The following is a 27,647-nucleotide window of genomic DNA, read 5'->3' as shown; positions in this document are numbered from 1 at the left end:
AACTGAAGATACATGAGTCCATGTGAGCAAAAGGGCTGAATTTCAAGGTGGGGAATGAGCTGACCAACATAACTGCAAAGTCATTTCCTGCCATTTTTGAGTGTTCATTGTGACAAGAGGATATTTCTGATGATTAAAAAATGGAAAATGTCACACCCATCTTTAAGAAGAGCAATGAGCTTAACCACAGTTTCTGGGAAGTCTGTGGAGCAAATTCTGCTGGAAGTTGTGTCTAGGTACATGAAGAATAAGGTGTTTGGGAAGAATCAGCACCAATTTACTAGTTCAAACTGTGCCTAACCAACCTGATTGTTTTCTGGGGTGACCTAACTAGCTTTCTGGGCTTTTGAAGAGCACTGGGTGTGTTCACTTTGCTTTTAAGAAGGTTTTTGATATGGTTTCCATAGTACTCTTAGAGACAGTTGGTCAAATATGGTTTGGATAGCTAAAGAATATAACGGGTGGAAACTTGGCTGGGCTGCTGGGCTTAAAGGGCTGTGGTGCAAAGTCCAGCTGGCAGCTGGTTACTAGTGATGTCCCTGAAGAATCAGTACTGGTGCCAGTACTGATTAATGTCTTTGTTAGTAACCTGGACAATAGAACAGTGTGCTCTCTGCAAGTTCACAGAGGATACCAGATCTGGGAGTAATGATCAATCATCCAAATTACCAATAAAATGTTGAACTGAATCAGATCCAGAAGAGACTTAGTGAGACATCATTCAAAATAGCCACCCAATTTTTACTCTTATTGGTAACATGTTTTTTGAATATGCTTTTTCTGTTGTTTGGTTTGGGTTTGGTTTGGTTTTTTTTGGTTTTGTTTTTGCTTTTGTTTTTTTGTTAAACAGGCTATGTACCTACTTTCTGTTGAATATACCTGGGCCCCAATATCTCTGCTGAGACTGTGTCAAAAGCTGTGCACAAGTCAAGATATATCAATTTTCAATACTAAATAACTTGTTCTAGTGCCACCAGAGATGTGAAGATAGTTTTTCTAAGCTATAATACCTCAAATCCTCATTCCTTTTTAAAGATGAATACTGCTTTCTTTCATATGGTATTTTCCTAGCCGTTCATGAACTGATTCTCAATGACAGTCATTAAAGGTTCTCCACAGCTAATTAGTTACCTGCTAGCAGCTCAGGTACTCTCAGTTACCCCAGGGCATGTAGAGTCAATATATACACCCACATCCTATGAGAGTCCTGTGTCTTTTTGGAGCAGCTAGTGGAAGCAAGGCAGGACATCCTAAGACATGAGTTTTCAAAAATCTGTATGCCTTTAATATAAGCAAACACTCTAAGTCATACTTTGTGCTGAGTTATTGCTAATAATCTAGTATGTTCTGCATGTACATTAGAAGTAAGGTGAAGGGAGTGAAAAGTAAAGGAACTTGAACTTAAAAAACATTGAACTGTGTTTCGTCGATCACTCTTCACAGGGATTTGTATATTGATTTTGATTAATATCAGTGCTCATAGGAGGCAAATATTGAGCTTTTCTGTTTCATCTGTTAGTGGGAGTTTTAAATTCAGTCATATAGAACCCAAGTCACTGCAAAGAAACCTGTGACTGAAAAATGTGGGAAAGATATGAATATGAGAAAGTCAGGAAAGTCACAATCTGGTTTTAGATAACACCCAAGCAGGCAAACAAAAGAACTCTGAAGATTTTGCTTTTGTCAGTTTCCTCTCAGTCATGACATTCTCATATTTAAGAATGTGTACAGAAGTTTTAGGACCAGAATGTAACAGAAGTCCCTACAGGTAAAGGAGAAAGGCTGAATAATGAATATGTAAGTCATTGCATAGATGTCTTCATTGTCTGGATACTCTGAATTATTTCAATATAGGTTAACCAGTGGTGGATGAGAAGTCACACCAGAACACCTGATAAGATAATCTGTGTTTCATATGTAGACATATATTTGCAAACCATCTAATCCATACACCTATGAGGAAAATGAGACTCAGGCAAGTCTGTATTCCTTCCTCAAATTCTATCTTTCATATAAGGCAAATGTTGTGTGTAATGTAACATTTCATGTAAGTATCAAATGTGACATTTATAATAAGATCTGGTGCCAAGGATTCAATTTCATATACTGTAGCTTCAAGACCCATATGCTTATTCTGTCAAGAATCAAACATGTAGGCTATTGTGACTAAGAAAACATTGTTCCTCAGCTGTTCAGGGACTGCAGTTGGGGCCCAAACCCCTACATAGCAGAAAGAGCTGTGGAAGGAGGGCAAGAAAATCTATAAGAAATTTAATTAGTTTCTTTGGTTTGTTTGGTTTTGGTTGTGTGTTGTTTTTTTTTTTTTTTTTCCCAAGGGACATAAATACATATAGACAGGCCTATATATACTATCACAAAGTTCTGTGTTTTTAATTAATTAGTGTGACACCAGCCAATAAAATGCAGGAAATTTAGAATTAAGTATTGTTTTCTCACTGTATTTAAGCATTTTATCTCATTGGATTATGAACAAAAATTCTGACCTTCTTGGTGTAAGTGGCTATTCAGTATTTAAATGTGGTCATCCTCTAGTGCCCAATTACATTGTAACTCCTTTTAGAAGATGCTAAAAAAAATAAATTTAGCCAGACTTTTTTTTAAGGAAGAATTATGTGATGTACTTTGGGAACACATTGCCTTTTCTTGATTTGTTTTCTTTATTTTTCCTTTTATCTATAGATTGACAAAAATACAACTGGGTGAGTAATAAACAGTTCAATCATCTGTGCATAGCAGGCAGGTGGACTCTGAATGCTAATTTTAATTGTGTCTGTCTTTATACTGCATTGAGGTCATCTTCTCTTGAAGTTCTTAGCAACACAGGGATGCTGACCTCAAATCTGTCAACTGCCCAGCTGTTATAATAACTGACACATATAGATTTTATTTTCTTGATGTTGTGTTTGTGTATAACTTCATGAATAATTAAAAACATGTGTTGTCCATTGGAAGGGAAGAACTGAGTTGCCTAGTGAGGCTTTCCTTTTGACATGCTGAGAATACAATAAAGCTAATTTCTCAAGGTCCAAGAACTTAGAAACAAGGCAAAAGAAAAAAAGGCAAGAGGCAAAATTAAGATGACAAAAGGCAAGGGCAAAGGGAAGGAGAAAAAGAAAAAAAAAGAAAAAGGAAAAGAGCTGGGGAAAACAAACAGAAAAGGAAGAAGAAAAAAGCAAGGAGAAAAGGAAGGCATGACTGTAATAAAGTTGGGATTGACTTACAGAGAGAAGTGTAATCAAAGCCTGTGAAACAGAAATGACAGCATACCTATCAGGGTCTGGCTACATAACCTCTGGTTATGTAGATGAGCATTTTTCACTGTCAGTGTCTGACTTCGATGCTGTAGATACAAGAGTATGGAACAAGCTTAAAAACAAGAACCTACATCACACAGTGACATTTGCCCATCACTGTGTCATTTATGTCATCGCTGTCTTGCATCAAGGGGTGAATGAGAATTTAATATCATCTGTTGACAGCGTGCCATGAGGAAGATGATGGGCAGAATTCTTTGGGTTTTTCTGTGGTTTAAATATGAAGAGAAGAATTATAATTTTAAAGCACGGCTTATTATTGGAAGCTGTAGAGAACTAGGAGAATCAGCCTTCTCCCACAAGCCTGCAGGGGTGCAGCATATGCTCCATTTTCTGGGTTGGTGAACAGGTGGAAAAGTGCATAGCTATTCCTTGATAACAGGTTCTTCTCATGGAAGGACTGTGTTCTGCAAAGATGCAGAGATCTGGGAAACAAGAATGTGTTCTCTATGTCTTTTTTGCACACTGGAGAATCTGGATAGAATCTGCACATTGCCTTGTAGCCGTCAGTGTGCTCATCTGCAGATTTTAATGAGTATTGTTGCAATAGTTATTAAAAAGTGTTTTGAAACACAGTGTGAAAAGTCCCATCACTGATCATTAATGATATCTAAATAAAAGGAGTTTGTTCATTTGTGATATGGAGACTGTTGAAGCAAACTGCAAAGCAAGAGCATGGAAGCAAATTTGTCATGGTGCAGAAGCTACTCCTCCAAGCAGTTTTGCTTCAGAGGATATTGCTGTGTGAGGCTGTGGTTACATATCTGCCTTCAGCTTTACCACCTGTTCTAGCCTGCTCACATCTTGCTTCCTCCATGCCCAGTCAGAGGTCAACATCCCTGCCTTTAATGCAACTGCATGTGCAAATGCTTCTTAAACTAATTTTGTTTTAAAAGCATGGTGTTCTTGAACTATAGTCTTTTTTGATGGAGATCTGGCATGGGTCAACATATGTAGAGATGTACCTCTACACTTAGGGAGACTGGGGAACGGAGACTGGGGGCTGAAAGAGGTTAGGAGAAAATTTGTTTCATAACGCACATTTCACGAGAGATGTTCTGATTTTTCTTGTTTTACAACAGCTCTAGAGCATGACTGCATGCACAGATGAGACTGACCAGTTTTGAGACATACAGACAGCTCTTCCTGAGGTAATTCTCACGCTGATGCAATTTGCTAGTGTGTAAGTTTGAGTTTTTCCCCAGTTAAACCAGCAGGGAGCTTGTGCTCAGCTTTCCTGCTATAATCACGAAGGCTTAACAAATCTTTTCAATTCTCATTTCCTCATGGACTAGAAAGATATGTTTCAGTCTGAAAGTACAATATTTATGTTGTGTGTACCGTGTACTTAGATGATTTCCCCTTCTCCCAAAGATGATTTCCCCTTCTCCCAAAATAATGTGATTCTCAAAAATAGCAGTCATTTTCCAGGAAACATGAAAAATCTTTTTAAAAATATTTTTTGTGCAGAGAAAATATTACTTACCCTTCAGGTAAAAGATTGTATTTTGGAGTTAATGCAGTTGCACAGATCATGTTTGACTGTATTTAAAAAACAAAGCAACACAAACAAACAAAACCCACAAGAAAATGCTCATGTTGTGTTATTCAGTCCAAAGCCCTTTTATGAAAATAGGGAGGTGCATCATGTAGTACCAGTAAAATAGAAGGAATAGTTTCTACAGAAAAAAATATGCTGCTTTTACTAGAATTAAACAAAACACAGATTCAATTCATCTACTGAAGTAAATGCATTTAGAGCAAGCACCAGTGAGCAAGCTTAACTGATGAGCATGCTTGCTACATCTAAATTACAAGATGGCAAATCAATTTTTAACTTGCATTATTTAAAAAAAATCTGAAGAACTTTAAAAAGTTAATGAAGAGAGAACATTTAGTCAATATAACTTTATAAATAATGACTAATTTAAAAAATGCTGTTCTGCTATGGATATGTGATTTTTTTTTTTAACTAATAAAACCCTGAAATTGTCCAGTTTTAGAGTTCTTTCATTATTTATTTATAACCGCTCCCCTGCAATACTGACAAATAAGAAGTTAGAAGTTAATTATGCAGATGAGCTTTTTCTGTATTGTCATACAGAATAGTAAAAAAATTTACAATAGTCAGAAAAAAACCCAAACAAAACCCTGTTGTAAACAGAGAAACCTGGTGCCTTGACAAATGTCAGGGGCTTTTCAAAGGCTAGTGTCCGCAGAGGGAACACGTGCAGCTTCAAGTCATCTGCTTCAAGAACTGTGTTTCAGGTCCTCAATGGAAACTAGAGAAATAGCGCAGTATTTTTTCTACCTGTACATCATATACAAATAAAAATGAGCCCACGACTGAAGCAGTAATAATTATTGCTGTGGATTAACCCATTAACCCCCCCCCCCCCCTTTTTTTTTTTTTCCAGATATGTTCTAATACTGACTTTTAACCTTACAATGGGATTTTATTCCAGTAGATTACCAGGTAAACTTTAAATAAATTTAGAAAGGTAAGTTACTAAATTTTTTTTTATTTCTTTAGCAACTCAATAGCAGTTTGTAGTTTTTAAGGAAAAATTTCATCCTTGTGCATAAGATCAGGGAAAGGCTTATCCATTAAAGGTCTCTAATCTGCTGCTGTCAAGGTTCTGAGATGGGTATAAGTAATGCTTAATGCTCATAACAGTTCTCCTCAAACAGATGAGTTCCACTCCAGAGCTGAATACTTTCCACTAATTACTAATTTTCTTACTTGTAGACATCCATGGGGCTTAAGAATAGCATCTATATTGAGATTTTGCTGTGCTGGTACGAGATCTGCCATGCTTTTAGAAAGATACAATTGCACACCCTGTCCCTGAAAAATAGAAATTTTTGTTCAAAAGTGACAATATTTAGGAAGTGACTTTGTGCCTCGAGCTGAAATGAGCACCTCAGGAAAGAACTGGAGCAAAATTTATTCCAGGCTCTAATGGGACTAACATTTTCACATGCACTATTGTCAGTACCTTTCAGGTAAATAAGGGATGGAATTCACTCCGTTCAAGGAAACGCAGTGTATTTACATCAGTACACATCAGCTGATCCGAACTCACAAACAGTTTAGGCTTTCACAGATTGGTCAAGCTTCCTCATTTCCAATATTCAATTTTTTTGTGTTACATTTTGGCTTCTTCAGCTGATAGGCAGTTAAATAAGAGTTCAAACACTACCTTTTGCTGAGGCTTCCTAGACAAGCAGCTGGTGCATAACCCTTGTCTCTACTCTCTCTACTCTTTTGTCATGCATAGCAAAGACCTCATCCAGTTGCCTTCTATGTAGGACTAGCTTCAAGCTCAGATACAGCCTTTCCAAAGCTGCTTGGTCATTTCACCCTCCAGGAGCCCACGATACATATAAGTGACCTAACTCACAGAAGGTAGATCATACTGAGGGCCAACATAACATAGGTTTAAACAAAGCTAGAGGGGCAGGTAGAAATGGAGGGGGAACACAGCTTCTGACAGTTCAGACAGTGAGCAAATCTTGCTGTGACTACTGCGCTCAAGCAGGTGCCCATAACTCTGATAAATAGGCTAGTAAATCATAGCTTCATCTTACCCCCAACACTTGGCATCCTAGAAGACTCCGGATGACTACTGGATTTGTTGCGGTTCTGATTTTTCCTTTTATTATTGGCTGCTCGGACAGAACGGAAAAGCACTTCACTTGCCTTGAAGAATGCAACCATGAATGGTTGCTTTGACTGAGGCCCATGTCTTCCAATTAGGCCAGCAGATTTAACATTGATACTTCGACCTATAAAGTAATGGGAATTGTATGTTAAAAGGTGAACTTCTGCCCCTCCTGAAGCCGTGGAGTTCAACTGCTGACTGAAACATGGCAAGGATTTTGCCCATAACCCTGAATTTATGTGATTAAGAATCCTAAATGCATTTTGTTAAACAGAACTTAAAAGACAAAAAATTCATCAATTTACAAAAGTTTCAACAGCTTTACAGGTAGTTTGTCATTGAATAAAATTTCAGTCTCTGTGCACTATATAATTTATTCATTACACATATATTTTAATTCAGTCTTAGGTACACATCTATAGAACTGAAAAATAAATGAGCCCCACTAAAGTCTATAGGCTACAGAAAGGATAATGTAATGCAGTCAGCTAATTTTTGCATCACTTGAGTGTGAGATGTGGAACCTTATATCCCCAAAGCAGATTGGTAGCAATTAGAAGTGTAGATAATAAATATACTTCTGCTTTAAAAATAAATATTGTGCGGTGTTACTCAAACTGATGTTCGTTCACTAGTAAAGATAGGAAGGCATTCAGTCATTCAAGAGAACAGAGTTTGAAATATGTACATTATTGACGCTGGTTCTGTTCCCAGGGGATGTGCATATTTCTTTAAAATATTTGTTCAGTCAGAGCTGTGTGGTAACCTCACTATATTATAGGATCTAAACCTCACTAAAAGAAAAGAAAGCAAAACAAGTCACTGAAACTGCATCAGTGACATTTTAGCAAATAAACCCTTGCTCTTAACAGAATTTATTTTGGCAGCATAAACACTTTTGTGCATACGTGTATTATGCAGAGCCCTTCAACCGTCAGAAAATGAGACAGTGTCATGTGAAGCTGTGCAGCTGTGCTGGGTGGGGGACACAGAGGTCCTTTAAACAGGAGGGTACGGGCATAGGCACCATGTGAGCTGTGCAGCATCAGGGTGCCTGGGGATTCTTCTAAACCGACTGGAAAAGTTTGCTACCCAGGCGACAAAGGAGCATCTGCCTCACAAATGTATAATACTGTTAACTTAATCATCCTGAAAAAGAACTTGCAAATAAGCATAAGAGTAAACCTTATAGAAATAAGCATATAGGTTTCCTTTTCAAACACAAACTTACAGTGGCTGTATGCCAGAGTCTATATTTCTTATAAAAACTCTATCACTGGCGTAAATGAAAGAGGCAGTTTGATTTGTGGTTAAAGTAGTTTCCATTCTACTTCCACGGTAACAAATGTATTAATTCAGCTCAGACTTCCTCCTTCTGGCAGCCCTTTTGCAGTAAAAAGAGAAATTAGAAGTTCCAGCCAAATACCATACCTTGAACTGACCCACTTCAATACATAAACACTTTTACAACATGTTTATTCAGGTGTAGCACTTTAAATTGGTTTAAGATGTTTCCAGTGACAGAGAGCCCAGCAAAGGCAAGAGAAGAACTGAGAAAGTTAGCAGTTATGGAGCAGAGTAATTGGCAACATATTCTGAACAATTTTGATAATTACTTTTTTGACTGCAAGGGAAAAATATATTTGTTGAAGCTTCTGATTTCATTTTAAATGCCTTTTTAGACTTGTGTTTCTTTAATTCTTCTTTTCATGTGTTTGAGTTACTATTAAATAATTCAGTAACATTAATTTCTATGTGTTTCAATCTTCTGTTGCAAGTCAGATATGAAAAACTGTACAGACTATTCTCTATTCATTGCAACATGGACAAACCAGTCTCTTACCACAAAGTTCCAAGTTTCCCTTCATTTCTAGAGGGAATATTTTTACTATTTTTCTTTATTTTTTCTTCCAATGACTTTCAGAATTTTAATTTTATCTGTAAAAGATTAATACCTCACTGGTAGACATTTTAAGAATACTATTAATTGTATATACTGAGGGCTGTAAAGACGTGTGGAGGTTTTCTGAATTTAAATCTAGGTCCTCTGAATTTACAATGGTGGATATTGTGTGAGAAGCAAAATATCCTTCAAACCAATGTGAACTCCCTTTAAAATAACTTTTAATATTATTAAGTTTCCTCTGGATTTCCTTTAGACTTCAGCAATGAGATGGCTATTAAGATTCCACAAGTTAAGGCTTATTTAGTTATTCAGGGTATAGAGATATACTATAAAAAATTAATGCTGTAACCCACAGCCTTTTTACACACAGAAACAGCTTAGGTGACTTTATTCCTGTATTTGTTTGATCTTTCAAGCACCCAACCTGATTTTTAGGACCCATTTGTTCAATTCATGAATGGTATATGCACTGGATCTGCTTCTAGCGCAGTCAACAGGAAAACTTTTATTGACTTCTGTGGGTTCATCATTAAACTTTCCTGTCTTGGTTTATCATATACCTTGGTTTAACTGCAACTTTCAGAAGACTAAGCAATCAAAATATACACTGCCCTTGAGACGCTGCATTTCTTCTGAGGACTATCTCTGAACTCTTTTGTTTGGAAATTCAAACCACATATGTTGTCTCCATTTTAGGTTCCTTCTGTATGAAAGAAAGTTTGCATTTACAGAGCTTCTATTATCCTTTATTAAAAAAAAAAAAAAAAGTGCACGTGTGGGAGATTTCCTACAGTCTAAGAGGACAAAGCTTTGCCCCTTCCTGAACAGGAGGCATTTCAAAGTATTTGGCCTCTGAAATGCATCAAGCTTTCTGCCACAGCAGTAGCTCCATCCATGTGCTGTGGTCTCATTAGGTAGTCCTCACCTTTGTCCACAGTGTGGATTTCAGAATACAGTAAGAAAAATCTTACCCTAACCTAAATTGGCCTTTGCAGCAAGAAATACTCGTGGGCTTCAGTTAGTAAGTAGTTTTAGTCTATCATTTCTTGTAAGCATTTAGAAAACTCTTGGTTTCCATGACAACTGAAAATCCAGGCCTCTCCAGCACACAGTTGTTCCATAATGGTATATTAGAACAGTATTTTCTAAAATCAGCTGAATGACTCAGGCTGACCTGCTTAACTACACCTTCCCTGGGAGCTTCACCCGCATGAAACTGGTAAAACCAAAACAGCAAGGTGTGTGTCTCTGCTTGTCTTGAGTATCTCTGAACAAGAACTGAATGTGGTCAAGCATTCTGAAAAGTGGGTTTGTTTTTATCCTTCCATCATATCTTTAATTCTGAGGATTTCAAAGACTTTTCTTCAGATTTTAAAAGAAAACAAGAAGAAAGTGCAAAAAACCAGCAGTCAGCTAGTGCTTGCTCCACTTAACCTGGCCGGTGCAATTGCCCCTACACCTATAAAAACCAAATAAGCAAAACAGACAGCCTTACTCTGTGCAGGGGCAGTCCAGAGCCTTTGTAATCTTCACATTCAGACATGTGTTTCTTAGTTCTGCTATGATAATTTATTATCTCTTCTCCATATTGACAGGTATATTTGGAGACTAAGACTTAAAGCATTATGTTCCAAATCTGCTGAACTCCTGAGTCCTTATTCATATGATTTTGAGTCTTTGGCAAGTTGTATTTGTTTGACTTGGCATTTAAACTTTTTTTTGGCTTTTATTCTGTTTGATAGCGAAGTGCCCTTAGCAGTTTGCATAAAAGCTTGTATGGAAGTGCTGGTTTGACTGACTGAACTGAATGAATATTATTTGCCTTTTCGTGTTCTGTCCCCTTGTAATAAAGGAATTGCTGCTGAAAAAATAACTGTGAAGTTCAGCTTATAAAAATGTCCTACCTCAACAATCCTGATGATTTTGTTCTTTTTTTCTTTTTCTTTTTTTTTTTTTTTTTTTTTAACCTACAAAATAGGAATAACAGTCAGGGTGATAGCTGCAGAGCTGTTTGCTGTGTCACTATGTCTGCTTTTCTGCTGTCACATGCAGTCATAGCATACAATTTTTTTCATTAACTGATCAAGGTCCATCTTAAAAGTTCATTTCCTCCCCCCAGCTGCTCCAAATGGAAATGCAAGAATCCCTTCAAGTTTTCAGTAACAGTATGTCTCACAGTCCTGACCTGGAGACATAGCCCCGTTTTTCATGACATTCAGAAAGCTGACTTCTTCTGAGATAGCCAGCATGGATGCCAATGACAGTGGTAAGATTTGTGACTTGGCTGTCTCTCCTCAGGCAGTATATATTTTATGTAACGCATTGAGCAGACACCAATTTTGCAAGAGCTTTCAGCCATTATGCATCTTGGCCAGATTTACACTGGCAACACAGGACAATGAGTGATTCCAAGATCCATTATTTTGTCCTGAGTCATCGAAGTGCAGCAAACCACTCATTTTGTTATGAAAAACAAGCACTTATTTACTTTCAAAAGTGTTCAACAAGCCACAAAACACTTTTTGCAGATTAAACACTGCTGCTAGTTCACAGTAGTTATTTTGGTAATAATGTTATATATTTGTAGATCAAAATAAAAACTTCAGTGATGCTGAGAATTCATTTCTAGTTTGCTGGGAAAAAAAAATATCTGATGCCACACCTATGGTATCCTGCTTGTGGGGAGTGATATCTGAAATGAGGATTCAGAAAACCCTTTTGGAGGAAGATCCTGAGTATGCAAGGTTGAAGAATATTTAATATTTGAGCAAAAACTGTCCTGACGCTCTGAGTCTGAAAGCTCACAAAGTAGTTTTCAAAATTAGATAGAAACTTGTGTGGTTTCTCATGCCTGAACAGTCCTCTTGAGAGCAATGGGACTTCACAGAAACAAAAGAACTGAGGCAGAGTTTGGGTACAAAAGCATAAATGAAGGCTCACTAAAAAAAACCAAACAAAAAACCCCCAAAAAATCAAGAAGAGAATACCTAACACAAGTGTGATGGTCCATATATAAGACATCCTACACACTCTGAAGTATTTTATACTGTCTCTGTTGTATCATCTATATAAACTGTTATGCAGACTTTTCCTTTGGTGGACACATTTATCTGCATCAACATAAAATATCCTTTTGAAACAGACTTCATGTGTTTTATTAACTCTTCTGATCTCTGGAGGCTTTAAAGGGTTCTGAAAAATGGATCATCTTGGGTGATCTGCTCTGCATTTCCTAGGCTTCACATCTTTAGTCAAAACTAAAAATTCAGCTTTTGTTTTTAAAATCTTACATTTCGTTGCTTTTAATCAGTTTAGTTGAAGGCACTTTGAGTATCTTTTTGTGGTCATTTTAGTATTCATAAAACTCTTGAAGAAAGCACTTGGGAACATGTTAGGAACCATGGTATGCTGTATAATGTGGCAGTACCGTGTGTGCTTACACAGAAAATTAGTTGTAATCATACACAAATATGCTTGCTAAGTACTTAATTTATCCTTTCAATTTAATGTGCTTAAACTGCGAATGTTCTGTGGGAGTCCTAGGGCTTTTCTGCACAGTTAAAATGTATTTGGGAAGACAATGAAACAAGAAGAGATTAAACTAATTGGTCATCCACCAAAGAATAAAACGTATAAAAGCCTTCTGAATCAAATGGAAGACAAATGCCATTATCTCTAAAATATCGGTCTATATCAGGGAGCAGGATGGGGGGGGAGTTGCATAGCTGTATAGCTAGGACAAGTATGCACCAGTATGCAGTGGTGGCAAGTGAAGGGGCAGGAGCCCATCTCAGCTCCTTAACCCTCCTGCTTAAAGTAAGTGTGCCCTTACTAACAAAGGGTATGTTCATGTTGCTTGCTACAAGCACACACAAGAAAACGCTGACTGTATTTCTGACCCAGCTGGAAACAGGGGTTACACCTATCTGAGAAAATTAAAGAGTGCCCAGGAGCACTCCCAGATGCTGGAGCTAGATCATCTGCTCTGCTCAGGGTGGGAGTGTGCTCCTCATGAACTTACACTCTATGCCAGCTCCACCGCAGAGTCCCCAGCACCCAAGGCAGTGCTGTAGGGACCTCTCCCAGAGGGGCAGCTGCCATGGGGTTACCCTGTTTTGGAGACTGAGAAAGTCATCCCTCCAGCTCATTTCACACCACAGTATTCCTGAGCACATTTAATTTACTAGTGTAACTTTGGCCAAAGTCAGCTCTGAACCAGAACTCATGTAGCTGTACTTAGGCAGTGCTTGAGCCCAAGCTAATAAAACCTGCTGAGGGGCAGGATATATTAGCTCGGGTTCAGTGCTGTGCTAACATGGCTATATGGCTTCCAGATGGCTCAGAATTTAGGCAGAGCTATTGCCTGCCAAAGTCCATATATATACATCAATATAAATATATATATCCTAAATTCCCCCACTGTAAGGACACTAATGGAGGTGAACTCACTTCTGATACTTTGCCTTGTAAATACCAGATCCACCAAGAGACTTAAATGTAACAAGCCAGCAGCATCCTCCAGAGTACCTAATGGCTACCAGCGTCATGTAAGTTAGGTGCCAAGGTTGATGGAGGGCAACCTTGGGATGAGATTGATAACATTTAGTTTTCTAAAGGTGAGGCCAAGGCCAGTGTCAAGTATGCAGCCAACTCCCTGGAGAAGCCAGGATGCTGCCAGGTTGCTAGGGGTTGAAAGCAAGCTAGTCACCCCATGTAACATAGAGAATGTGGCCATGCTACCTCTCTGAAGGCTTTGTAGGAAAAAGGGACCTTGTAAGGCCCAAGCTGAAAGGAGGAGAGACTAAAAAAGAAAGTGTTTCTCTTAATGCTTCCCCAATCATTGATGGAGAAGGACCTCACCAATCTTTTCTGCAGCACGTAGGTTTGAAACACCAACCCCCCTTCCAGAGCACACATGTCAGAGTGTACACAAATATGTGCTGGAGAGCGAATTGGCCTTCCCCAGGCTTCACTTCGATCAAGGAACCTATTTATTTCAAGTTTCCCTTTGCTCTGAGGAAAAAAAAAAACCTGAAGTAAGAGTCAGAGCTGGGGATCTGAGAATTCCTACTGCCTGCCCACCTCAAACAGCAGGAAAGCCCCAAAAAACCTTCCACAGGACTGTGTGGTAGCAGAAATCACGTTAATCAGCTTGGGCTTTTCAAAGTTACCACCAGTTTCTTCCACTCTGATGTGCAAGTGGATGGAAAATAACTGAGAGCTGCAGCAGTCTAAGAAAAGGCACAAAACTACATGGATGTGGAGGCTACCTGGATGTTCTATTGACAGTTGTATGTTTGGAATCTGTTTTATTCTGTGGATCAATAGTCATCATTACATGTTATCTCCCTCACCCATTTACTGTAGACAGCACTAGGTTCTCTTCAGCAATGATATAAACAGAAAAAGGAATACCCTTGCAGCTATTTATACTCCTCTAGTAAAAGTGATGTTCAAACCGTTGCTAACTTCCAATTATATAAATATTATACGTTAATACAAAGGTGCTGATTCACTGGAACATTTTAAGGAGACATATGGTATATATACAGGAAAAACATTGCATGGAGCTTTTTGTAATGTTTCTGCATCTACATTAATTTTATGCTGCAATTCATCTAACACCTACACTACCATCAGTGTGAAAATGATCACCTCTCATTTTAAACACCACAGAGAATTTTGGTGTCAGAAGGAGGGAATCAGCCAAAAGGGGTGCTGCAGAATGTTGAGGAGACATTTAAAAAGAGAATCAAAAAAACCTGATCCTTAATTTACCACAGCCCCAGGGAAACAGTGCATTATATGTTGACAGCTTCCATATGTGTCATGCAAACCTTTATTCTTACTGTTCAAAATAAAATGTCCCATTAAGAGTAAAAGTCCACATTTCATGCTAAAATGAGATGTATGATACCAAATACTGTCTTAAAGAAAAAAAGAAAACACATTCCAATGTCATGTGGCTTTTTGTACTTTTTCAGAATTTTCAAAGGGAGAAAAATGTGAATTACAACAACCAGACATTCTTCCAAAGTTGTTTTTATCACACTGTTATATTAAATAGTTACATTTTTTTTATTCCTCATGTAGACTTTATTATTATTTATGCACCATGTTCAGAGATCGCCAGAGAAATATAACTACACAAGTAATTGCCTAAAGTCACTGAAAGATAACTGCAAGAAAGGTTACTCTTAATGTTAATCATAACAATATAGTAGCACTCCAGAGTCTCAGTAATTATTGGCATCCCATTTTAAAGGTGCTGTATGAATAAATCTAAAAATTAGTGTGTATTTACAGATGTGATTATCCATGGCCCCAGTGCAGCACCCGAATACCTCAAACAGGGATCCTCTGATTTAACAGAATCCCATTTAGTTTAATGGTCTGTTGCAATAGAAAGGTTAATGGATCAGGTCTTATCATAAATGTCTCTCCAGTTATGGGACAGAACTCCTCTACCTCCCGTAAACTCAATAGACAGCTGGAGACATGGAGACCTGTATAACCTAAAGTTCACTTGTGCCAGGAGAAGGTTTTCTGGTTGATTTAAACCAGTCTCTGAGGTTTCATAGAAAACTGGTTGGAGGGAAGGTGGGTGGGGTTCTCTGGGTTACAAACTGAGTCCACTATACACTGAGTCATGTATAAAAATTCATGTTCCATCTGTACACAAACGTGTCATTCAACTGCTGGTGTTTCTAATAGCTTCCAGAAGTAACAGCAACCCAATAAAAATAATCAAAGCCTTAAGAGCAAAATTGTAAGAGCATGAAAGGATGGTTTTCCTTATACTAAGCTGAAGTGGTGTAGCACAGGTCTTCCCTACAGTTTTGAAAACTTTAGTCCCTAGAAGGGCACTCTTTTTGCATGAATAAACTGAAAAGGGAACAGAAAGTGAGGGAAGAGGGGAATTCCCTCCTCGCTCAAGCAGCTGTGTTGAGAAATTCAAATAAGTGAGGTGCAGAAGGTAAAGCTGCTTGTGGCTTTGGAATTGAAAATAGAAAATTACCTATCACCTTTCTGATCTTGGGAGTATGACAGGGGAAATATTTACATAAACTATTATTTTACAATTTCTTCAGTGTATTAACCTAAAGGTTTCCTTTTACCCATACAAACTTTCCTGCTGTTTACTGAACAGATAAAATTTTGAGGCTAGAACCAACAAATTGCTGGTTCCAGGGTTTCTTAATGAATGCCTTTCATGGATATTTAATTTTCAAGAATTTCTGTATTTGAAACTCCTGGAAAAAAAGTCAAGGATGGAGTTTATTCTGGAGCAGGAAAGCTGGCCAGAAGCCAGTCCACCTAATTTGGATGCCTGACGGAGGTGTCACCTCCCCAGAATTTTAAGGCCTTAAAAATGGCTTCACAAAACCAGGCCATCTAAAAGAGCCACTCCTCATACAGCCCGAGTTCAGGTGTGGTGCCTTTGAAGACTGGTTGAATGCAATAACAACGTGGTCTACTTTGCATTGCTGCCTCCCTTTTCCACTGACTGTACTCCAACCATATAGGCAATATTAGGTGAAATAGTCGTCTGCTCTGGTTCAGCCTGCCAACTCCCTTTTCAAGCATCATGCCTAAAGGAGGACAGTTTTTGCATAACTCTCTGGCAGCCAGAACACTTGGTGAAAAAGTATGAGAGGCTTTGTTCACAGCCCAGCTGAGCCTGAGGGAGAATTCAGATCAAAAACAATGAGAAAATCTAGCCAGAACAAAGAAAGGAGAAAAAAATATTAATCCTTACACCAGGGTTTCTTCTGCTACTCATTAACATTATGTCAGCTAAGGTTTAGATTAACTGGCATCATAGAACCCTTGACCTCTGACATAAAAAGCTTTTTGACAAGAAAGAGCTAAATCTGAAAGTTTGCTTGTAAAGTAGGATGGATTAAGTGAACCATCACAGAAAAAACAGTATATAAGTCTCTTTTTATTAGTTTTAAAGAAGTCTAAGTAAAGAACATTTCTTCTAAAAATATTATTTTGCATTGAGATGCATTTTCACTTTTTAATGAAAAGCATAGCTGTGAATAATGTAGTGGCCCAGTAAATTTATACCAAAACCCCCACAGCTCTGACTGTTCTTTCTAATTTTCAACTAATTAAAATTTTCAATATTGCAAAATTTTAAACAATTTCAATATATTTTAAAAAAAATACGGAAAACTAATTGCCACATTACCCTTTTGTGAAGTTTTCTTGAACATCAGTACCAAAGGCTATGAGACACATCCTGAACTGTCCTGAGTTTTTTTAATACCTTCCTCCATGGTATAAAGTTCTTTAGAAACTTTCTAAAACAAAAATTCTGCAAATATGCTTGAGTTTCCTGAATGTAATCATCAGTGGGAGAACATTAAAATGGAACTCCATTTTGTATGTAGAAGCTTTTATCCCCAAATTTGTTTAATTTGATTCAGTTGGCTTTATAATTGCCATATTCTACAGAATTAAGAATAATAGAAAGTTTGCAGACTATAGCTGTGGCAAGATAAGACTTGTATTCTTTGCTTCTAAACTCTCGGAGAATTGTCAACAAGTCAAGTCAAAAAAACACCCGTCCAGAAAAGATTCCTAGGAAGAGCTGACGAGCACAGATGAATTTTAATCTACAGTTATGATCTTACCGTCCCCAGTTTCAGCGCAGAGTTGCAAGCCCAGATTGTTCTGTGGATTAATCACCCAGTGATTGCTGGTCACAGTAATGTCAAACACAAACCAGCCCACATCAGATGCTTGAGCCTTTCTTGTGTCTAACAGGAACAAGTCTGCATCCCTAAGTTAAAGAAAATAGAGAGTTAAGGCATTCAAATATTATTTTTATTTTTTTGCCCTTAATTTCCTTGCTGACAATAACTTCCTGGAGTCCAGATGAATAATCCTTTGACATATCCTGATCACAACACAGTACAGCATGTGCTGTAGCCAACATGTAATTGTTAAATATAATACAGGTATTTCCCAAGAGACTTTTCTGAAATGGTCTTAACATCGAAAAACTACAGCTCTGGAAAATCTGAAAAATCCAGCTTCCTGATAAAAATGCACAAAGTAAAGAATTCATCTTTCAGCACTAAAATGTCTCGGGAAGATTAACTTTTATAAACCATTCAATGTAAAAGAAAAAAAATGTCAAAATCATGTTCCAATTTCAACCAAAATTCAAAGGTATAGCATTTCTAAAAAAATCTGTTATTAATAACATATGACAGCAGCTATATCATATGAGAAAACATGAATAAATGTCAGTTTGAACAGTTTCATATTAGTACAGATGTTTAGAAAATAAGACTTTATATCAAAGTAGAAATTATATAAAGATTAAATAATGTAATTATTACATTTTAACCCTCAGTTCCCTGGTATATTCTCAAATTTGTTCCCATGAAATCTTCCAGTAATTCAGAAGGTCTGCTCAAGGGAGTTAGTATAATCACGTTACTAAATGTTTAGCATGGATCATGTATTTGTTCTGTTTTCACATATCTCCTGACACAATTGGTTCCAGAACCACATCTGTATTACAAATAACTTACTACGATGACCAGACTAAACCCAAGATACTTAACTCTCATCAGTTTCATTTGACATGTTTCTAAAAAGCAGCATGAATTACTAAAAATTGTTTTCACCATTTAGCCTTTTAAACCTAAATCTATAGTTACAGAAATCTATTTCTTTTCTGCCGTAAATAGTAATCAAAACAATAATATACAAGAAAAAATATTTTATTCTATATTTTGACTGTCCAAGTCAACTAATGACAGGCTTGGCTTACACAAACCTTGGAATCTTATTGTTACCTTACAGACAGCATGAATATATACTTAAAGAGGTACAAGAGACAGCAGTAATAGTCTTTGTGTATAAAAATTTGATTAAAAAATACAGTGGTCCCATCAGTGTAGTCTTATGTTGCTTAATTGCAATGACATGATAGTGAGTTGTTGTCTTATCTAGACAAAACACTGTAAATACACCTAGAAGGTCTTATACTGAAAAAAACCATCTTGTGTAGCTCTTGAAACTGTGGTCATTCAACACTCAGGAAACTAAGACCAAATGAGCTATGACAAGCATGTGTTTACTTACAAGTGAGGAATATCTGCAGAATCAAGTTAAAGAGCTCAGAAATGATAAAGGAGGGTTGTTGGGTTTTTGTGGGTTTTGTTTGTTTGTTTGTTGTGTTTTTTTTTTAAAGAAAATTGAAAGTGCTTTCTTTCAAGTTACGTTTTTTTCTTCTGTTAAAGAATAATCTTTTGCTGGGCTCTTATTACTTCCATTATAGTAGAACTGTACTAATGACTGCACAAGGAGAAAACATACGTTCTCCTTCTGGAGCTAACATGAAAACAGTCTTACAATTCAAAAAAGCCTGACCTACTATACTAGCACTGAACAAATCAACGACGTACCACAAGCTCAAAAATAGTACTCCCTGGAGTCTTAAATGCCAACTTCTTTCTCTAATAAGCAGTTTTATCAGAACTTTAAAGCTGAAAGATTTAATTCTGAATGTGACAGATTTGAAGATCATTATTTATAAATATTTGTTGCATCATTCTGTACATTTAATAGAAAAATGTAAAATTGTTTGGAATATAGAATATTACAATATCACAGTGTTCTAATTTCATATTTGTCTTGTCTCCTCCTAGAATACATAATTGTTTTCCCATATAGATTGTTTCAACTCCAAACTTTGCTGGGACTGATACTAAATGTACTCAGAATTTAGGTTGCACAGTTTGACGTGCCAAATTAGAATGGGGCACTACTAACAGTACAGTCCAGAAATTCCTATAAAGGACAAACTTCCCCTGTGGATCTCTCCTCAGTGTGACTTTATTAAGTTGTACTGCAGCAGAAACTCACACCCAATTGTCTTTGGCATCGATATATCAATCTTCTTGTCTACCTTCCTCCAAGCAAAATGATCTGATTAAGGTATATAGACTCAAAGAGGCAGATTGCTACACATTAACTCAGCAAATGAAATAATAATTAGTTGTGGGTATCTAAAGAAAACAAGAATTGATTCTTAAAAACATAGAACAGAATAAAGAAAATGTCTCTTGGACCAATGCTAATGACTTAGCCCACATAAAAGAAATTTGCTACAGAAATTCAAAGTATTTATCAGAAAAAAATCCAACTTTTTTCACAGTTGATACAAATGTAGGGTAAAAACCCGACCCCTGAGAAGGCAGTGAGAACTTTAACAGTAGGATTCCCTCATTAGCTGGTGTCATTCATTCAAACTTCTCATCACATTTTGTGACAGTTTTGATTTAAAAATTCTCTTTTATGCTGTGAAAAGAAAAAAAAATGATCACACTTAAAATGAAAAACAGCTGCAAATTTTGGCTTTAATTTTAAAAAATATTTCTATTTAAAAAATAGCCCACAACACATAATAAAAAAGTAAGGTATTATGTCGTAAATAGCCTGAAATGCAACAGTGAACACATTCAGGCAGAATACAGCTGATTGGCTTTACCTTTATGGAGGCTGTTTAAGTTTAGTGATCTCAGTCTGGTCCCAAATGGCCAGTTGTCTACAGCAGAAATGCTACCACAGTCCAGAATTTCAACAAAGAGGCTGCAGGCAGAATGTCTAAGAAGCTCCACATCTCCTGAGTCACTTAAGGAACTAAAGGTGGAATAAAACATCTATATGTTCCTTGAAACCCAGCAAAGTTTTCGACCTGATCAAATCGATTACTATGTAATAGGCCATCCCCATAACACTGCTTCACCTCTCGCCTCATTCCAGAAAGCTGCTTTAGTATCTTAATGCCACTTGAGGATTCCCTAATACGGGAAGAATCCTTAGGGTTTAGTTAAATTAGTGGCTAGCTGCCAGCAGATCATGAACAAGGATTTAGCCTGTTGCACTACATTACTTCCATCATGAGAAAAGATCCAGGTAGGAATACATTGGCAGGGCTGTGTAGGAAAGTTTGCCTTGCCATGGGCTATGTTTTACATGCTTCCTTAGAACAAGTAGAAAACTTCAGTCCCAAAGACTGTAATTTCAGCAAACTTGAAGTGATTTCAATACACACACACTTCAGCAGCCATGCTGCCACAGAGACAGACAAATGCCCAAGACTACAACATAATCCTTAGCCTGCAGCTCAGAAACCCTAAACCCTGACCACTCCTTGCCTGAAAGCATAGCAGGACTATATTTGGGATTGCAGAGCGCTGTTAGACATCCATGTTTCCCGTTTAAAGCAAGGAAGGGTGAAAGATCAGGGTCAAACCCAGTCATTTTGCTGTGGGATGGCACTAGTAAGGAGTGTGGAACACTACAGAATCCTAGAATCATTGAATGATTTGGGTTGGAAGGGACCTTAAAGACCATCTAGTTCTGATTCCCCTGCCATAAGGCAGGGACACCTTCCACTAGATCAAGTTGCTCAAAGCCTTGTCCAGCTTGGCCTTGAACACTTCCAGGGATGGGGCAGCCACAATTTCTCTGGGGAACCTGCTCCCATGTCTCATCACCCTCACATTTCTCTCACCCTCACATTCACGTACGCAGGACAAACCTCAGCTGACAAAGTCAAGAATAACACTAATGGAGTCTGGGCTCCAAAGCAAAAGTTGTGGCTTTATTGAAAAAAAAAAAAAAAAAAAAAATTAAAAAAAAAAAGGAGAGAGGTATCAAGAAGCTTGTCTGGAGGTATCAGAGGTATCAAGAAGCTTGTGGGAAAAGTTCCTTGTGTCTAATTTGAACAGTGAAGACCTTGTGGTCTTCTCCCATCCTGTCCCGCTGAGGCATTTGCTGCTATTTGCTTCATAAGTAAGTAGAGACTGGCAAATTCTACAATAGAAGGGAAACACTTGGTCTACATCTGAAGTTTCTGTAGTTATACTGGTGAAATCAGATGGGTGGCATGGTGTTGCATGACCTCCTTTGTGGCGTCATGCTTTCATTAGAGGATATGGGGGGGTTATGTTTATAAATAGAACTATAAAATGTTTATAGATTTATGTTTATGTATTGAAAGAAATCAAGATTTTTCTTTAATGGCTTCACAGAGACAAGTGTCATTTTAACAAGTCAGATCATATTAAATTGCAATCTTGCTTCAGAGTAGTAAATAGTTTTGCTTTCTCTAAAATAGAATAGAAACTACCTACTGGCAAAACATTTAAAACACCGAAACAAACAAAAACCCCAAAATAAAACATTCAATGGATTAGAAAAACTAACTTTCTCTATTAATTATTAAAAAAAAACCACCTCTGTTGAGTTTTCAGGTGAAGAGCTTTCACCACCCTAGCCTTGACCTCTTTACAAAGATATGTTTTATTCCTTCTTGTTTTGTTCCTTCCTCCAAGAATTATCTTTTAGAACTTATGTCAAAAGAATTTTTGCATGCTGAAGATAGAGGCAAAAAAAAATAATCCTGCACTGCTTTGTTTGTCCCCACATTTACTAAGAAAGCAGAAGGTATCCTGGAAAGTGCTCACCCTCTTGTTGATACTGCTCCATTCATATAAAATGACTGCCTGTTTATAGCCATAAATATTTTGTAACTTCATGTTCAGAGATCTCACCTGGAAGGTACAAGCTCAAGCTTCTGTGGGCAGGAAAGATATTTGAACCCCATCTCAACCTTCAAGCTAACTGGTGGTGGGGCATTTTTTTCCTCCAGAACACTCTGCAGGTTTAGGTTGCCATTTTCTTTGCTTTTGCTAAACATGCCCGGGATAGAAATGTTCCAAGATGAGGAAGAGTTTTTGTTTATCTCAAAACAAAACTTTCTTCCCCCACTTTTCTGAGCAAAGACATAAACTAATTTAATTTTAATTTTAACCAAATTTGGGTGTATGTAGCTTTTTTCAGAAGCATCTTGGAATTGCTACTTTCCCATTTCAATGGGAATTTTCAGGTTTTCACCTACTTTGCCTGGTGAAATCTTGTTGTTTACTTAGGTCTTGTAGTCTTGGAAGTATGTCACACACAGATTTGTTCATGTGTAACATCATATGTGGCACTTAGGGACATGGTTTAGTGGTGGACTTGGCAGTGTTAGTTTTACAGTTGGACTCAACAATCTTAAAGATCTTTTCCAACCTAAGTGATTCTATGATTCTATGATTTGTTTTAATTTTCAGCTACGATGATCAGCATGTCTTAAGTGTGCATATGTCATCTTAATGTTAGTGCATGATTTTATCTTTTAATTACATTCTGCAGAATATTAAAACACATGAAAAAAATCCATGCTCCTTCAAACATAAACAAAGTTGAACAATCTATTTGCCTTTAAGGAGCTAAGCAAATCTTGGCTTGTAGTACCTCAGTGTCAGCAAATGGTGCATTCCCCAAATCCAGATGCTTAGACAGTGCATACAACTCCACCATTTGCTCACTGAGAACATGAACCCTCACCCTCTCAGAGCATGGGCAGATCATTTGGTGAGGTTGGACATGGAACTCTCCATAAACCTGGAATAAATTACATTGAAGATAAGTTTTATTCTTGCTCGGTGTTTGTTGTCATTGCCTAGGAATTAATATTGCACAAGCCCCCGTGATAGCAGTGATGCCTTGCCGAGGGTATGCTTATGATCGGTTATTGTCTCCCTACTTAAGACAGAAACATGAGACAGTATTCGGCATGTGATACGTTCATGCCAATAAGGTACCTGTTTGGATACTCCTTGATGATCTGATATATGCTAATCTGAATGGTTTCATTCTCAAAGCGGCTGCTGCTTCGATCTTTGTATATCCGGAATTCGGCTGCTGTCACTGCCTCTCCATGTGGGATCTGAGTAAGGTCAAAGCGAAACTCTTTGTAGTGCCTTCGCTGGTGGGAGAAGTCCTTGTCCCTTTCAACTGTAAGAAAAAGAGTTAAATGTAAATAGAGAGGCGAAATGAGTGCCCATTTCCCATGATTAATAGAGTGTTCCCTGTGCTTGGAAGTAAACAAACAGGACAATATAAAACTGTGCAAATAATAAAACCACAAGCCCAGACATGCTTCCAGTTAAAGGAAATTCCATCAGCCCAGTGTCTTCAGTTCAAAAGAAAAAAAAAAAACCTCGATGGCTTTTATACAAATTCCAGAAGCTGGAGTGGAAAGAATATCAAAAAAAGCTGAAAGGGGACATGTTGTAAAGTAGCAAGAAATATGGACAAGCTAAAAGCTGCGAAAGGATTTAGGACTTCAATGTAGCCATAAGCACATCAGTAGTATGTCAGAGTCATAGATACCTTTGGAAAACACTAATTGCAGCTAATAACCAGGCAGGTGAGAGGAATGCTGCTCGTTTCCGCTCAGTGTAATAAATTCTGAAGTGGTACTAAAGTACACTGTGACAACTATATATTTAAGAAGCAGTTACATCATATAAATTAACACATGTTGTACTCTAATGGCATAAGTGTCATCTTGCCAGTGGTCAGAAGCAGGAGCTGTGAATCAGGGCCGAGTGGTTCTGGCACCCCAGCAGCAAAGGGAGCACACTCCTGGCTTGAAGAAGTCTCCTCAGACCTGCAGGGGTGGGCAGGTGCAGCTCCCACTGCTTTTGATACTGCCACCATTTAAAATAAAAAAGTTAACCTCATCATTGCTTGATTCAGGATCACACAGAATTTTAAGGGCCAGTAAGCAGACAATTTTAATTTATTTGAGTTTTACAACTGATTTGGGGTTAATTCCATTGTCTGCTGCAGTTCTGACCAAGTTAGGAGTGACTTTTGCAGTGGAATATGTGTTTTGATATGGCAGTGGCACGTACAGGCCACAGTACTGGCTGATGACCATTGTATGGAAGTAATACTTCAAATTTTATGGATGTGGAAAGCAAAATGATCCATGGTTTCCATGGCCATAAAGTGCAATGTGTCATTGATCTCTGAAGAAACTGTGCTTTATGAGAAGAGAGAATCTCTCACTTCTGGAGAAGTTTTACCTTCTTTGTGAGATAGGTGCTTTGTTTGTACTGATGGTGGTAAAGCCTAAAACACTCAGAACTGGGATGCTGTTTGGATAATCAGCTAAACATTTATGACTGCATCCAGCTATGCTGAATGTCCCCTTCTGTAACTCCTACTCTTATATTACATTTTAGTATTAATGGTCCCCAGATCTGAGAGAACAACGTCAGTTCTGAAAAAGTGCATATTTAGATCACTGCTACATGTATAAATAATAAAATGTGTAAGTTATTACAATATATATTTACACTTATATGTTTAGGTATGTGTGTACACTCAAGCAATTTTGTCTACATACGCAACATGCATATGTTCATATCTGTGTTTAAATATATATATATATTTATCTATAAACCTGCACGTGTGTATTATTATAATGTATATGTGGTCTTACAAAATAGAAATGTATTAAAAAAATACACTTTGGGCTTGCCTTATAAAGGTGCAGTTGTGGCCATATTGAAGTTAGAGCCATTGAAGGAAAAGTATTTAAATTCTTTTTAGAGCAGTAGTTACTAGTTAAGTCACCTGTAGCCCTGTAGCTAGCCTTTTACAGTGTATTTCCCTTTTCATGCTTTCAAAAATGTAAACTATCATTTCCATTAGCATATATTTTTTAAAAATGTACAAATCTATGTTGCCTTAAAATCTACCAAAATAAAATATATAGGCTATAGGAACACTTTATCTTCAGTGAAAATGAACTTTCTCGTGATTGACAAAAGGAAAATTGTCTGCTAACTGTGAGGTTTACTTGGCTCAAGCGTGTATTTAGCTTACATGGGTTTGCCGTCATACACTATGTAGAAAAAGTAAAGCAGAAAAGAGGCAGAAACATGTAAACTGGCTGGTCTGAACCTGAAGATGAATGGGCTGCTACTGAAGAGAAACAGGATACAGTCTATTTAGCAGCTTCACTGCCCAGTTCTAAAATGTGAGAGATATACAGAGATCTGACTTGAGGTTTGGGGGTTGTTTGATTTTTTTTTTTTTTAATGTCCATGTAAAGCTTTTCATTTCAGAGAGAACTTGGCAGAGATTAGCATATGCAAATGCACTGAACTGGGGAGGACTTTTTCTAGTACAGAGTCACTGCAAGTTTCCAAGGTTATAACTGAGCATTTTGACACTGACATGGAACAGATATGTCAATACTCTTCAAATGAGAAATATACTAAAGGCAGACATATAATGTAGCAATCCTTTCTGATATCTCTGGTTAGTATTTATTCAACAGGTATTTACGAGCATGCATGGGTAACTAAGCCCTACTCACCATGTGTAAGTATTGGAGAAATGGATGTCAAATAAAAGGTTTAAATGCCAGTGCTCCTGGCTTGTTTCATTTTTATTTGGATTTGAGATTTCCTTTTGTCTAGTTTCTTACAAGTACCCTCTAATTAGTAATATTAGTTTGGAAACAGCAGTTTTCTCCCTATATATTATACTTTGGTCAGAACTGTCTGCAATACCAGCAGTGGGGCTCTCTCAGAACCAGTCACAACTACTAAAAGCATACTGATAGCTTCCTGATGGGCCTGAAATTAATTTTACAGCTCACACAGATAGCACTTATCTGTGTTTCCATGTATATCCAAGGTTAAACCTCAACAAGATAGCACCGCCATCTGAACGGAACACAAGTTCAAAAATTCCTTGGATAAAGACAGTTTTTACAGACAGGCCAGGACTTGGGAGTAGCAACAGCCTGCAGAAATGAAGGGTTGCAGGAAACAGGCACTGGACACTGAAAAACCCCAGCCCAGGGAGGTCTCACTCTCCGTAATGAAGCCAGAATCTCAAATTGCGAATTTCTGTTGGCCAATGTACAAAATGTAAAAAAAAATTTTACAAATTTAGACAAGTTAAGATCTTGCATTATATAGTAGACCGTAAAAAAAAGTAGTGATGGTGATGTTGCAATAATGACTAATGGCTAGAATGATAGCCAAGTTATAAAAGCAAAATGTTATTTAATGATATTGAGTATTTTAATACTGAAAATAATACACAAGTCTTGATCCCTTCTGCATTTAATAAATGCCTTGTCAGAGAAGACCATGAATGCTCAGTAGGGTATCTCTCAGCTCCTTTGTCCTGCTGAAAAGGCATGAGTGCAGGGGGGCACCTTGTCTCAAATATTTTTATTTCACATGTGAGAGCTTTTCAACACTGGCAGCCCAAAAAGTACAGGTTAAGATCTTTGAGTATGCAGTTGTTCCAGAGCGTTCTCATGTCATTCCAGCTCTGCTTGGTTCATCTGCCAAAATGCATCTCTGTGGGACCGATCACAGCATCTAAAAACCAGTTGACCAGAAAATCAGGAAGTCCTTTTTTAACCATCGGAGGAATATAATCTTTCTAAGTAAAAGTAACTAGAATGTTAGGGTCAATGCTGATTTCAACAAAATTCTTCATTCGCTCTCATTGATCAGAATTCTTAGCATAGACTTATAATTTTTTTTTTTTTTATATACCACCTGAAACCAATAGATGTACCACTACGATTACATCAGACAAATCATGGCTCAGGGGAATATCACAAACACCTGTGTGTAAGATGGGAAAGAAAGATATTTTCCACCCATGTGGCAAACTGATGAAATATTCATACTGTATTAACACTAAGCCCAACTCTAAGAAGCAAGAAGACAAATTTACACCAAAAAGATACTTGGGAAAAAGGGTCATCTTTTACATCAGGAGAAAATACTATGTATTAATTTTCATTAACAAAAGTATTTGCCTTCTGGGAAAAAAATA

The 27,647-nt window shown here is 37.4% G+C and overlaps 1 protein-coding gene across 1 annotated transcript in view; it reads right to left on the bottom strand.

The window, feature by feature from the left end:
* The window catches only part of BMP5 (bone morphogenetic protein 5), a 109,606-nt gene that overhangs the window by 33,776 nt on the left and 48,183 nt on the right, over window positions 1-27,647 (bottom strand). The window contains exons 2-4 of the mRNA XM_080389915.1: window positions 23,588-23,780; window positions 17,549-17,697; window positions 6,927-7,124 (exon numbers count right to left, since the gene is read on the bottom strand). Of these exons, the coding sequence (XP_080246041.1) occupies window positions 6,927-7,124; window positions 17,549-17,697; window positions 23,588-23,780 (540 nt within the window). The remainder of the gene's footprint in view (window positions 1-6,926; window positions 7,125-17,548; window positions 17,698-23,587; window positions 23,781-27,647) is intronic.

The sequence above is a fragment of the Falco punctatus genome (assembly GCF_963210335.1).
Source record: "Falco punctatus genome assembly, chromosome: 5".
NCBI lineage: Eukaryota > Metazoa > Chordata > Aves > Falconiformes > Falconidae > Falco > Falco punctatus.
Note: the sequence above shows the minus strand (reverse complement) of the source record. Positions and strands in the feature narration are given on the sequence as shown.